Consider the following 14,335-nt stretch of genomic DNA (forward strand, 5'->3'; position numbering starts at 1 on the left):
CAATCTCTTTGGCTTTGTCTATGCTGTGTGAATTTGTTTTATAATTTGGGGAACCCCTTATTAGTTAGTATAAAGAGGAATATTTTGCAAGTGCAAGACATCAGCAGAGATGACATCAGTTTAGTTCGAGCTGCCGTGGAAATTTCTACAAATTAGACATTTTAATATGTCGTCCAAAAATGTTGCTGACACACAACAAGAATTTGCTAACAAAAATGGTAAATATAATTTCTGAAAACTACTTGTATAAAATGTTTTAATAATTTACACATATATTTGTGTTAACTAAAAGTGCGTTTATCGCATTTGCCTGTGACAAGGATCCTTATTATAGTGGTTGAAAAAGATGTTACAGATATTTTGAATTGCGAGGACTTCAAGAGCCATCAAGTTATCGCCAAGCTAAGAAAAGGTCCAGGTGAGTCAACTGTAACTTCAATATTTGCTAGACTGATAGAGATAGTGATGGAAATTTTCTATCATTCCACTGATCAATTATTTGATTAACGAGATTGCTATCACTACATTGATATATGTATGTACATATGTATTTTAGCAGATGGTGATAGCAGAACTTTTACAGACGAAAATGGTAAAATATATCCTGATTGGGATTCGTACAAGAATGTAAATACGTTGGAGGGTGGTATTATGGTTGCGCCATTGAACGGTTATTACACATTTGATGCAGCTGGAAAAGTAAAACTAGAATTTAGCGAAACTCCAGCCGCTTCTGCAGGACCTACGATTCGCGAGGTACAACAAGATTTTGCAGGCGATGGTAAATTTTTTATTATATATTTTTATACTTAATGTATTATATTGTCCTTGTCTTAAGATGAAACAAGTGGCAGTTCACAAACAATATATGTCTTGGTCACAAATTCTACTGACTTGAAAGAAGCTGAAAATTCCCGAGTATTTAGTTATCACCCTGTAATACGTTCCGGTATATGCTTATATTATATGTTTATACTAATTTTGATATGAAATTGTAATTGTAATATATTTTATTAAACAATTTGCAGAACGAAATGGAACATTTGTAGACGAAGATGGTAACACTTACCAAAATTGGGAGGCTTACAAAGGTGAAAACAAATTGGGTGCTGGCATTTTAGTCGCGCCCACAAATGGACGTTACACGATAGCTGCAAATGGGCAAGTCGAACTTGAAGCTTGGAAAACAGCAGCTATAAATAAACCAAACATAAATATCAGCCGTCAATGTAGCTATAACGACAACAACAACATCAGCGATCAATGTAGCTATAACGACAACAACAACAACAGCCGTCAGTCGCTTACGATTCATGAATATCATAATCATAAGGCGCGAAAAGGTTATTAAATGAAAAAATCAAATTGTAGCCCATTATTACTATATTTTCATTTTATTGCTTTTGTAGATAGTGCATCCGATGCTTATAATACAAGCTGCATTATTTATGTGTTAGTCACAAAGCAAACTAACATGTATGATGCCATGAATTCACAGGAGTTTACAACTCATAAAGTGCTAAGGATACAAAATGCTACAAGTACGTGTAAAATAAGCCATCAATTTGCTTCAATATGTGTAAAACTGTTAAAACTTCTCTTTACAGCTGAAAGTTACTTTTTCATAGACGACGCAAATAATGAATATTTTTGTTGGCAATTATATCTGACTGAGAATAATTTACCCGAAGGCATTATGGTTGCTCCACTAAATGGTATTTACAGCTTCAATAAGGATGGAAATGTCGACTTGGAGATATGTTTAACGCCGGCTTGCATTCCAAAGTCAACACAAAACTCAGATGATATTACCATTAGGAACCTGCAACAACATTACGCAACAATGAGTAAGTAGGAAAGTTGTTGAAAAGTAGTTTATTGTTGTTTTTGTGTGTTACAGGTAAATATTTGAATGCTGACACGTCTATTCTACACATACTGGTCACAAACAATGAACATGAAAATGTGCTGGAAGCAAAAATATTTCAGGACTTTGTCGTTAAACGAAAGGGGTATACAGGTAAGAAATATTCATTTTTGGTTTTATCTTAATTAGACGTGTAACAGTTAAATAAATAACATATATTATACATTACTTGTAAAGTAACACGGTGTACACAAGATAAAAAATAATAAAACTGTTGCAGTACAGGCAATTTGTGTAATCTTATCACATTTTTCCAGAAACTACTTATACCTTAACTTATCAGTATATTTAGGGAATCGGAAGTTAGTCACTGCTATTGCAAAAAAAAAACAATTAATGAACGATCAAACAATGGTTAAGGGGTTAGAGGTAGTCAGAGGCACGAAAAAATGAGAGTTTTCAGAATTTTTTTTTTTGCTGTTAAATCGTGTTATTTTACAAAAGTAGTAATATGGCATTGTTATAGAATGTGTTGACTCGAAAACTTCAAAAAAAAAATTATTAATTTCCAAAGTTATTAGTGTTTGTGATGACCCTGTTCCAAAAAAAGGTACTTGCGGTGACAACCATAAGTCCTTGGAGATTCATCTAAAATCAATCGGCCAAAAAAAATTAGTTTTATAAATAGATAAACTCGGGCCTGGTCGAAGGATTTTCTTTTTTTTTTCAAAAATTAACAAAATGGCGTCCTCAGGAAATTTTTTTCTAAATTTTTGCGAAAAAATCAACGGTTAATTGGGCTTAAAAAATCGAAATTTTCGAAAAAAATAAAATCCTTCGATCAGACCCTACCAAGATGGTTAGTGTGTCCAAGAAACGTCCTGTTTCTACGGGGTCGAACCAAAGGAAGAGGGGTGACAGATGAATAGGGCTGGGGAGGCATGCAAAGAGCTCTTGTTGTTGTTGTTGTTTTAACGGAAATTCAATCCCCGTTGGGATGGTAAATGTCATTTGTGTTGTCGTCGACGTCATCTAACGGTAGGCCCAAGAAACGTGCTGTTTCGACGGGGTCGGACCAAAGGGAGGAGGGTGTTAGATGGGTGGGGTTTATGGGGCATGCAAAGAGGTGGTCAGTGTCATGCGGAGACTCGTTGCATGTGGACATGTCGGGTATGTCAGGTCTATTCTGGATAAGTAGGAGTTTAACCTGCTACAGTATCCAGAACGAAGTTGCGCAAGTTTCGGCGATCTAACCCCGTTTGGATCGGTAAGTGCAAAGAGCTCTTCGTCTGCAATGGGTGGGAATAGGTGAAGGTGTTGATCGTTCCACTGTGAATGGCGGTCAGTGCTTGTCAGAAGTTTTTAGCTTCCGAAGCTGCTGCATTGTGAAAATTGCCGATATTGGACTACTATATCATATAAAATATCTTCACTAAATTGTGGGCAACTTATTGTTCAAGAGCATTGAAGCTTCGGTGGAGCCGAAATTAACATTTTTTATTATTTTCGAAATGCCAATGGTCTTACTTTCGTTGACGATAACAATGATTTGTATAAATGAAAATTTATTTACGGTTTTAATTTAAAATCGTAATCCTTTACAAGTATATTGTATGTTATATAAGCATTTTATGTCTTCAATACTGTAACTGTAAAATTTATTAACATTTTAATTAATCATTGTACTATTATTATTTGCGGCAGTTAAATCTATAGCTGAAGTATTTTATGAGGACGAAGAAGGCAATAGATATTCGAGCTGGGAGCATTATCTCAGGGATAATGACCTACCAAAAGGTATAATGGTTGCGCCACTTAATGGCGAATACACATTAGATGAAAATGGCAATGTAAATCTATACATACAGCCGACGCCAAAAACAGTAAAGAAAATGCGTACAGTTCTGGAAGTGCAGCAAGATTTTGCAAACAACAGCGGTTTTAAGAAGGAAATTATTTGGGACTTGTGAGTACACATATGTATACATGTACATACATCTTTACATACTATGTTTATACCGAAATAAATATCCTTAGCACGCTTATTGCTGTGATTGTAGTTTTTAGTTTGCCTTAACCCTGTTGTTGTTGTTGTTCTTGTAGTGGCAGAAAACGTAACTGAAATAATTTCAAGGCATGGTATCGAGTTGGCAGCTATTGGGCGGATAAAAATCCGGGTCCGTTCCGGCTACTTAGACCCGACTGTCGAATGAACGCTTGTCTCAACCTTAGCAATTTGTAATAAAAGTCCCTACGACGGTCAGGCCAACATAACTGGAACGGATTACGAGTTTTCTACAGCCCAGTACTGCAAACTCGATAGTATTCCTAAAATCTATTTCAGGAATGTTCTCTGTCGCTACAAAAACAACACGCTTGCCTATTTGGTGGAATTTGTTATACCTGCAACGCGGTATACTAAATTTGTTGTTGTTGTATTTGCGAAGGATATTATAGCTTCCGTGCCACCGTAGCCGACATTTTTTCTTGTTTTTTTTTTATCTAAATTAATGTTTCAAATGTTTATTATTACCAAACAGGCTAGCTGAAGAACAAAGTGGAATGTTGAAAGATAAGTTAAACAATCTAATTCCTGATCAAAAAAAAGGAAATGCAAAAATAGTGGAAATGCGAAAAATAATATTTGACAGTGTTTGGGCACAAAGTGAGTATGCAAACTAAAATGAAACCTCACCACTTTTATCTAACTTTCAAATTTATCGTTCAGGAAAATACACTAACCGAAACTCTTTGAGTGCAATTATTTATGTGTTTGTAACCGATTGCGATAATAAAGAAGATGCCATAAACGCTAAGAAATTCTCCTGTCATCCCGTCTTTAGAACACGAAAATGTACAAGTAAGTACCTTCGTGAATTATCTCCGCTTATGTGCAAATATAGCTTAATTGATATATCTAAATGTATGTATGTATATAATTGCTCAGCTGATGGCGATAGTTCGCATTGTTGTATGATATTCATTGATGAACTGGGACGTGTTTATCAAAATTGGAAAACATTTTTGGCAAATAATGAACTACCAAGTGGATTGATGATTGCACCGCTTAACGGTATTTATACCACCGATTATAACGGACGCGTACAATTAGAGGTGCATACTACACCAAATGGTAGCGCCGCTAGACAGGTACTGGGTGTTGCAGATACAGCGACGGCTGTAGCCGGACTTGGTGCAGCTGCAATACCATTAGCAGCAATGATGATGACGGTAGCGCCGGCTTTAATAGCTGGTGCTGGTGTTGTTTGTGCTACCACAGCGGCATACTCAACCGTACGTTCAGTATGCAATTTAGTAGATCGTAAAAAACACGAACAGCCTATCGGGTTAGATAACTCGCAAGCTAGAAATGCTTGGATAGGTGTTGGAGCTGGTGTTGTTGGTGTAGGTGCTTCAGGTGCTACGAATGTCATGACAAAAGCAGCTGCTGCCGGACAGGAGATATCGTTGGTAAGTAAAAATTATAAATCTTATGAATTTATGAATTTCGACTGCGAAAACAAAATCAACTACAGCCACAACAAACGCAACGCCTTAAAGAATCATGAAGAAGCTTGGGTGAATTGTTAGTTATACATAAAGGTTCATCTGCAAGTGGCAACGTCATATTTACCACCAACTTGTGGCTCTTATACGCGAGCTAGTGCAGCAGTCTTCAGATATCGATCTGACATTTTATGCATGAGCTTTTCTCCCCCAAGAAGCTGCTCATTTGACGGAGTCGCGGATTCCGGACCACTATAGGATATAGCTGAAATTGTACGTTCAAAAACAAGTCTTTATACGGACAACTTTTTTATTTATCGAGATATCACAAAATCCGGCATGGATTATTTTTCAAGGCGACGCTACAATCCCCGAACAAATTGTTCAGATCGGACCACAATACATAGCACATAGCTGTCATATAAACTGTCCGAACAAAATCAAGATACATATTTTTTGATAGCCATTTATGGTTTAAGAAAAGTACATATAAAATATATTATAGCAGCGGTGCCGAAATAACTGTTTTTCTTGTTTTTTTTTGTATTAAAATACTGTACTAGCATGCTTTGTTTCTAGGCTACCGAATTACTTGTAAACGGTATGAACATTTCATCTATTGTTCTGTCAGGAACCGGGGTTGCAAATGGAATTCTAGATCTATTAATTGTAAGTTAAAATATATATGTTACAATCATTATTAGTTTAAATTTCACCTTTAATATTTCGTTTAGAAATATCGCGATGATGAGGAGGTGACAAGTATGGAACTGGTGCAATTGGCTGCCTCTTTGGTACTCTTCACACATTCTGTATCGAATTTCCGTATGGCATCAACACTAGTAAATGATACACATAGTGCCACAATACAGGACTACCGAAAGTCTTTAAGTAATCGCCAGAGAAAAATATTTGACAAAATGTCAAAGGAAACAATTCGTATCAAAGGTGCACAACAAGGAAAAGTAGATATTATACGTGGAGCTAATGATATGCCTAGCAAACAATATCTAAATGATCTTTACAAAATTAACAAGAAATTAAATGAAGCTAAGGTACGACCTGCATTCGGCGCAGCTGGGGAAGGAGTTGTGCTCAATAATGATGTGGCAGTGAATACCAACGATCTACGCAATAATCTTCAACATAATAAGGGTCCTAATGTGCTAAATTCGGTTAACAAACCCATACCTACAGCGCATGCTGAAGTAAATGCCGTTAGCAATTCCAAATTACTGTTCTCAAACGTTAACAATAAAAGCGAATCATCAGCTCAACCAAGCGCTGTCGCCATCGGCATGGGTAGCATTATGCTTCCGAATAATATCTTAATTTCACTAAGCGAATATGGTACGCGACTTTATGATATTATCGCTAATCCTGGCAGCTTTGATGACATCATAACTACCATGGCTGATGCTTTTTCACAGCAAACATTTGATTTCCTCATGAAACTGGCACAAGAATTTGTTGAAACAAAATTAGAAATGATAAGGAATACGATACAAATTTTTATATCCGCCGAGACTATACTTTATCGCATTTTTTTGTATGTCGAAAATAGATGCGCATCACAAACATTTGCATACTTATATGACAAAAAGCTTGAAATATTGAACGCTTTAAATGTCTACTTTAATTCACTTAATCCGAATAGTTCTTATAGACGGCAGAAATGTGATATTTGTGGTGGTTCTTATTCAATATGCCAAATTTAACGTTTCAAATTGTTTTAACAACGCACAACGAAATATAAATACCACTGAGGCCTTTATAACAAGCACTTTAGTGCCTATACCATATTGTAAACATTTTTAATGTTGTAACTATTTACTAAATGATTATACATATTTATACAAAATTGTACTTTACACTTACACGCATGCATATTATACAAATAAAATTTTTTCCGCGCACGTAAAACATTGGGGTTAAAGTATTGTGGTTGGTTGATTAGGTTAATGGGCTGCTCTTGCCGTTACGTACAGGATTACAAATATATACATATATTTACATCTATGGTGGCTCACCGCACTAAATTGTATATTATCAAAGAATACTTGCTTGTTTGGATAAAATTTAGTAATGTATGGCGACAGCATTTTTTTTATCTCATCTCTTAACGGATAAAGTCAAACTTACAAGAGTCGGTACTGTTTTTATTATTCATCATTTCGTAACAGATAATGTCGCGTTATTTCCGATATGCAACAGTTTCTCTTAGATCCCCGAGGACAGTTATTCCCACATATTTATTTTCTCATTACAAACTTTCGCCATGATGATCAAAACAAATTAACATTGAATGCAGCACTAAGAAGCAATACCGATATTTTCCAAAATATGTCTTTGATTATAATTTCTGCAGCTTGAAGCATTTACACTATATTATACATAAATTCCTTTCACTTTAATTAAAATATGATTTAACCAAATAATTAAAAAAATTTTTCCTTTGAGTCTAAAGTGGAGAATTTTGAATGTCAAACACACAATTTGGCGGTGATTTTAATGCAGTGTTGCCATTGTGTTTAAGATAGTTTAAAAATGACTGTCAAAACCTTGCGCAGAATGCGAAATTCTGGTGTGGCATCTATAACTGGAACGCGTTACCGCCTTATTACCGGCACTGCATTGCCAATTGTAAAGCTCAAGTAGTAGAAAGCAAAGATATCCGTCTGCTTAGTCAGTTTCGCGATTGTAAGCCGACGGAAACGGGTAAAATGCTTCCGCGAGTGTAATATTTATTAAATTAAATAAAAGCGGTATATATTATATATGTTTAGAATATATGGACGTATGTATAAGTGTTTTAAATATGAAAAGTGTTAATGTAGAGTTTTATGAGTAATTGGTTGCAATTTTGAGGTATGAAATGAATGCATGTATGTGTATGTCAAAATTAACCTACAACGGTTAATAAGAAATTGCTCGGTGTCCAGGTGTTCTTCCACTGAATTCATTAAATGGATTTAGATTTAGGTGAGATAACCTCAAAAATATTCGCCAAGTGAGCCTCGCATATTGAATTTATATGTATATATGTATGTACATGCATATACAGATGTATACATGAATGCAATCCGTTAGTATATATTCACATATGTATAATATATATGTATGTAGTAATATGAACTGTTAAAATTGAAGTAGTTGCTTTTGCTTACAAAAACGGAATTCTAAGCAATCTATATACCGACTGCAGCGTTTTTATATGCAGACTCATATATTCGCATCCATATGTATGTACATATGTATATGTAATCAATTATTTTCTATAAATGTGATTCAAAACACAGGAAATCACTTGTGCACAAATATTGTACAGTAATTTAGTTCCAATTTTTTATTGTTTGAACTGCATTGCCTTTATATTTTACTGCCTTATCGGCTTCGCGTAGCAACATCGACGGAAGGAATTAAAATGATGCCGTGAAAAAATAGTTTATGTTTTAGTGAAATTTATAAATATGTAAATAACAATTATAACTAAAATCAAACCAAAAACTTTTAGAAAAGTTGTGTAGAACGTTCTCACTACAGTGATGTGAAGAATTTGTATAATTTGTGTATTTCCAAAAATTATAAATAACAAGTAGAAATCGTCTTTGGTTTCAAGGTAAGCCACATCATTTATAATTTGCTACAAATTAACAATTGCTACCCTTAAAGTGTATTTGATATAATAAATTAATTAAAATAATTATATAAATAATTAAAAAGCAGCAACCGACTAAATATGAGAGGCTTGTGTTTAATTCGTACAGTTAATGCACTACAGCTGCAACTTAATAAAGCTTAGAAAGAATGTTATTAATTTACAGCTGCAATAATATTTTTAACAAAAGTGTGTTGTTGTAGCAGCATAAGCTTCTATGTGCATTAGTATGCACATGAAGTTGAGGTGACAAATCTTCTCAAAATGTATGCTTTAATGGTTGGGTATAACCTAAAAATCTGATATCAAGCATCGAATTGAAGCAGTTACAATTAAAGCCCTTTCAAAAACAACAAATTCATTACGTTTCAGTTGTCTAAAACCGAATTTACAGTGTTCTTTGTAGTTATGAATTAAAAACTGAAATTCCTAGTTATTAAAGCCATGACAAATATGCGGTTGCTCTTTTTTCGGTAACGCCCAATGTTTGCAGCTTAAAAGCATAGCTTATAAACATGACACAGCTGTTCTAATCACTTCTCATAGTCCATTTGAAGATATTTAAAAAATTATACCGTTCCATCTCAAGCGGCGCAATAAATTAAATTTTAACATTACAAGTTCTAATAACAATCCAATGTTGCTGTTGTTGTGACACCGTATAATAAAAAGCATATTAAATGATTTCTTTAATATTTAATTACTTTTATTAATTTAACAATTATATTAAGTAAAAAGCACAATTTTTATGCTTTCTCTACATTTTCTGCTCCTTTGGCATCACCTTCACTCCCTACTTTCTCAGCATTCACCGCCGATTCCGAAGCTATTTTATCGGCTAGCTCTGCTAGCTTTTCACGTCTATAATCTTTTCGTGCTTCATCCAATAAAACATTATGTATTAAATTACGATTGTTTGTATAATCAGGCAATAACGATGGATATGGATTGCCACGCAACTCCAGCACCGATTTTCTATAATACATGCCAGGGTAATCACGCGGTGCTTTGTACATGCGGGTATATGAAAAATTACAGTTTTCCAATCGTGGCACTAGCACTTTGAAAAGTTTATGCACCAATTGTTTTTCGAGCAACCAATAATCCGCCAACTCCATTGTAGCTTTATGACGATCGCCATAACGTATCGCATTGGAAATTAACTGCAATTGTAAAAAAAAAAGATTATTATGTTAACACATTGTTGTGCTATAATTTTCTAACCAATTCTGCATAGCCGCGCGCTTCATCAGCTCTATTGTAGTATAATTCTATGCGCTCATGCTTCACTAGCGCCGTCACAGTTTTGCGTAGTTTCAATAAACGACCCTCAGGACCATCTGGATTACGTAGGTTACGATGTGGTTTAACAGCGATACGCAATTGCGACATCAGCTTACTAACGTCGGCTTGATTCATTTTAATGTTTCACTTATTTCATAAATTGTTTTAAAAAACTTGTGCGGTAATATTTAATGCCGCAATTGGTGTTAGATTTTTACGTAAATAGTGCGATGCGGGGCTGCACGAGTGGGTTGTCAAATCACAATCAGCTGTTTGCTGTCAAACGTAGGTAGTAGATTGAATTATTGTAATAGCACAGTGCTTTAGGATACTAATAGAGTGGAAGGAAGTGTTAAAAATTTGGAAAAATTCAATTTGTTCAAATTTGAGAAAGCTTTAACAAATTGAAGGATATATATTTTTTATTTTATATCAAGCAGCTCAATTTATCGTCCTTAAGATTTCATCGTAAAATAATGCCTACTTATATGCTTAAAGTTGCAGACATACTTTACCTCATAAGGATGCAATAACGCTGTTCCACTAATAAATAGTGACCCAAACCCCACAAATTCACTTATTTGTTAACTTTTCCATTTGCGTGGCATTTACAGCCTCACTACTCAACATGCCAACAACTCATCAACTTATTTTGCAACAGATACAACCCACCCATTTATACTAAGGGGGGCACAACGCACCAACTGAGTTCAATTGCTGGCCACGGGCATTTTATTGCCGAACTACAAACAAAATGTAAAAATTCACAGGTAGAAAAAAAGTGAAATGAAGCAAAAGAACAAAAAAAAGTCGTCAAAAAACAAATAGTTCGCAAAATGCTTTCCCAACGCCGGAAGCCTGTGGAGCGGCAACAAATCCTTTTAGGTCAATTGCATTGGAATTTATTACATTCGCATGCGTGCGTGTGTGTGTGTGTTGATTATGTATGTGACTGCATTTTTTGTTTTTGTATTGGAAACGCACAGCACGTATCTATGGCCAGCATTTACAGCAGCAGCTAACGCCTCAAAGGTATTTTGTGCATTTTACGCCCCCGTGTGGCCAATAAAATGCAACACTGTGTTGAATAGTGCATACATCGAATGGTGCTATGCGCTACAGTGCGGTAGAATTAAAATGGAAATGCTAGCAAAGCGTGAAGTAAATGAAAATAAATGCATAAAATGGCATCCTGACTTGCATATATGTATGTATGTATGTATGTACATATCCATACATATTTATCTATGAATATAGTATATCATAGGCATGTATGAGCGCACTATCGACCATTTTAGATTGCTTGCGCTCACAGCAACTTCATCAAGGCTGGCATGCAATGTAACGGAACTCTCCGACAGTGAGGGGAATAGATGAAAGTTCACTTGAGTGTTGTGGGGCTTGTAAAATACAAAAAAAATTTAAGTGAAGTTTGAAAAAAAAAGCAAGTTATGGATGCACAAAGAAAATATGGGAATTTAATAATCTCCGATTAACATCTTATTAAGTTAAAAATAAATATGTAAAAATAGAAGGGTTTGAAAATATTTTTTCTTTTGAATTCAGTGTAGATATATACTTGATTTAGATTTTTCTCATACTTTCCAGTTTTATACTCATGCAACATGGAGCTACTGAGTATAATATTAGTTTTGTTCACCTAACGGTTGTACGTGACACTTAAAACTAAAGGAGATAGATATAGAGTTATACACACATAAATGATCAGGATGACTAGACGAGTTGAAGTCCGTGCGTCTGTCTGTCTGTCCGTCCGTCCTTACAAGCTAATATCGATCGATCTGCCATTAGGGTAGGCATGCTGAGTCTTTGACGGCTTATTTCTAGAAACTCGGGCTGGTCAGGTTCATGGGCCTTTTCAACGTTTTCAATAGACACGTGGAAGTACTGTTAGAAGTGGAGTATTTGGCAGTGATGTGCGAGCTTTAAACAGTTTTGGGGATACGTGTTACCCTAACCCCTCAGCAAGTTTCCCGAAAATGGTCTGATCTAATCAACTTCATGACTCCTTAATCACATGCCGAGCTCCGCAGGTTTGATGTTGTCCGGTGCCATGAACCTAAAAGGTCTATAGAAACGGTGCTCATCTAGAAAGTCTGAGAAGACTATGCAGCCTGCTCGAAACTCTCCAAGGGGTGCCTCTTTTGTACTTTACTTTAGCGACTTCGCGTTTGCGACTCAATGTGCAGTCGCCAGCCCGATTTCTAATGTACCTCAAACCTTAACAAACCTAGGATACGAACTACAAATTTCAATCTTGTGACTTTTTTATGTTTCCCAGCTTGAAATAGTAATTCGTTGGGGAAAAATTTTAGTCGAATGGGGAGGTTATCGCCGCGACGGGGACCTACCAGACGGCTTATTTTTTAGACTGCTCGAAGAAGATAGAGCATCGTTGAGTCAAGTGTAGCGAGAAATAAATCTCATTTTTCCATTTTTGTATTGTTTGCAAGGTGCTTATGTCGGTGTGTGTGTGTGAATATACTAATATATATGTACTTCAAAGCGAGCTAAATGTACAATTTGCAAACCACTTCCTCGATTTGCACTCTAAATGAAAACGCTAGCAACAACAACAATAAAAACAACATGTGTGCAACGTACCTGTATAGTGGAATAGCATAAAATGTGAGAAACATATTGTATTTGCTTGGAAGGTATGTATATACATATGTATGTATGTACAGCCGTGTTCATAAAAATAGTATTGCCTATTTTGTTAAAGGAAAAAGAGAAAAAGTTCGGTGAACAATTAAAATTTCTTTCCTATTGACTAATGATTAGTTATAAAGCCTTTATTTTGAATACATCCATACATCCGCATTGCATTCCTACTAAGTTTATCAGATCCTGACGTCGCCTCATAAAGATATGGATTTGAGCCGATGGTTTCTAGACAACTAGAAAACTTTGCATGCTGGTTGATAAATTTGCTAATGTTACAACACGTTTAACATCTCATCAAAAATATTCGTTTGGATTTAGGTCAGATGGTCCATCCGATTACTTTTGAGTCAAACAAGTTTGGTTGATGTTTTGGGTCGTTATCTAAAAGTTTTTTATAGATATTTCCCAGCAAACATTTCAACTGGTTTAACCTGTTTTGGTCCATGATGATAAAAAGGATGATCCATTTCGAGGTTCCTTACTTTTTCAAAGAAAAAACGCATAAACTTCAAATTTAATGAGGAATGTTTATTATCATTTGAAACAACATTCTTTGGCATTTATTTTTGGAAGATTATCTGATTCAAATGTTGGCCACGGCTACGACCTGATAGTCCAGCCGTTGAGTCCAATTTTCGATGACTCATTCGAGCATTTCGATTGGAAATTGGCGAATGAAACACGTGATTGTACGCATATCCTTCAGACTTTACATATTCCAACAACGAAGGGTTTAACGGTGTGATATCACACGATCTTGGTGGCCAATCGAGCGGTCCAAAATTATCTGTTCGAATCTTCTTGGAACTTCTCTAGAGCCCATAAAGTAAAGCGATGTCGCTTGAGAAGATCTAGCGGCTACTGACCTTGCACAAGTTGTATGTATTTTGTACGCTATCAATTTAAGATTTCGACTTAAAAGCGCCAATTCGTTCCAGTTGTCCGAGTTGCTGCGAACGGCGCCGAATCGATTCTCCACGGTCTGCGTGTACACTCCCAGCTGAATCCTCCTCCAGAAGAGAAGGATGATTTTGTAGATGATCCATTGAAATGCTCTTTTGCAAACATTTTACTTGCAGCCACATGTTTCTTCGTCAAAAAAGTACTCTGCGTGGACCCTTAAACTTCAAATTGCTTTTCAAATGCTCTTCTACGATTTGTTAGAATGGTAACCGACAAGCTGAAATAATTTTTTTTTATCATTTTTGAGGATGCTTAGGACTTGTTTCTTTACATCATGTATTATCTGTGTGTTTTTGCTTTTTTAGAAAATACAAAAATGCGTCATAAAAAGACAGCGTAAGCCAAAGTAACGGGATTTTTTTTCGGTT

General features: G+C 35.5%; 2 protein-coding genes across 4 annotated transcripts; one reads left to right on the forward strand and one right to left on the reverse strand.

Annotated features, from left to right (window-relative positions):
- The first annotated feature begins 25 nt into the window (after positions 1 to 25).
- On the forward strand, positions 26 to 7,297 carry LOC126762445 (uncharacterized). 3 transcript variants are annotated; one of them, XM_050479176.1, is made up of 14 exons: positions 26 to 218; positions 293 to 418; positions 557 to 781; positions 839 to 949; positions 1,029 to 1,343; positions 1,410 to 1,541; positions 1,608 to 1,847; positions 1,901 to 2,020; positions 3,572 to 3,833; positions 4,408 to 4,532; positions 4,596 to 4,727; positions 4,815 to 5,338; positions 5,954 to 6,043; positions 6,109 to 7,297. In XM_050479176.1, exons 1-14 carry the CDS (start codon positions 167 to 169, stop codon positions 7,090 to 7,092), a joined length of 3,438 nt encoding a protein of 1,145 aa, XP_050335133.1. In that variant the 5' UTR covers positions 26 to 166; the 3' UTR covers positions 7,093 to 7,297. The 3 variants fall into 3 exon arrangements, with proteins under 3 accessions (XP_050335133.1, XP_050335134.1, XP_050335135.1); XM_050479177.1 differs by having other exon boundaries at positions 560 to 781; XM_050479178.1 differs by lacking the exon at positions 839 to 949.
- A 2,416-nt stretch (positions 7,298 to 9,713) lies between these two features.
- On the reverse strand, positions 9,714 to 10,576 carry LOC126762450 (39S ribosomal protein L17, mitochondrial). The gene is made up of 2 exons (XM_050479186.1): positions 10,257 to 10,576; positions 9,714 to 10,195 (listed from the first exon to the last, which is right to left on the reverse strand). Exons 1-2 carry the CDS (start codon positions 10,449 to 10,451, stop codon positions 9,779 to 9,781), a joined length of 612 nt encoding a protein of 203 aa, XP_050335143.1. The 5' UTR covers positions 10,452 to 10,576; the 3' UTR covers positions 9,714 to 9,778.
- Between the last annotated feature and the right edge of the window lie 3,759 nt (positions 10,577 to 14,335).

This window comes from Bactrocera neohumeralis, chromosome 6 (genome assembly GCF_024586455.1).
Source record: "Bactrocera neohumeralis isolate Rockhampton chromosome 6, APGP_CSIRO_Bneo_wtdbg2-racon-allhic-juicebox.fasta_v2, whole genome shotgun sequence".
Taxonomy (NCBI): Eukaryota; Metazoa; Arthropoda; class Insecta; order Diptera; family Tephritidae; genus Bactrocera; species Bactrocera neohumeralis.

Bases quoted from the DNA above. Each gene is read 5' to 3' on its own strand.
- LOC126762445 (XM_050479176.1), top strand. From the start codon at position 167: ATGTCGTCCAAAAATGTTGCTGACACACAACAAGAATTTGCTAACAAA. The intron at 419-556 runs GTGAGTCAACTG...TATGTATTTTAG, and splicing joins CAAGCTAAGAAAAGGTCCAG to CAGATGGTGATAGCAGAACT. The intron at 950-1,028 runs GTATATGCTTAT...AACAATTTGCAG, and splicing joins TCACCCTGTAATACGTTCCG to AACGAAATGGAACATTTGTA.
- LOC126762450 (XM_050479186.1), bottom strand. From the start codon at position 10,451: ATGAATCAAGCCGACGTTAGTAAGCTGATGTCGCAATTGCGTATCGCT. The intron at 10,196-10,256 runs GTTAGAAAATTA...TTACAATTGCAG, and splicing joins CGCGCGGCTATGCAGAATTG to TTAATTTCCAATGCGATACG.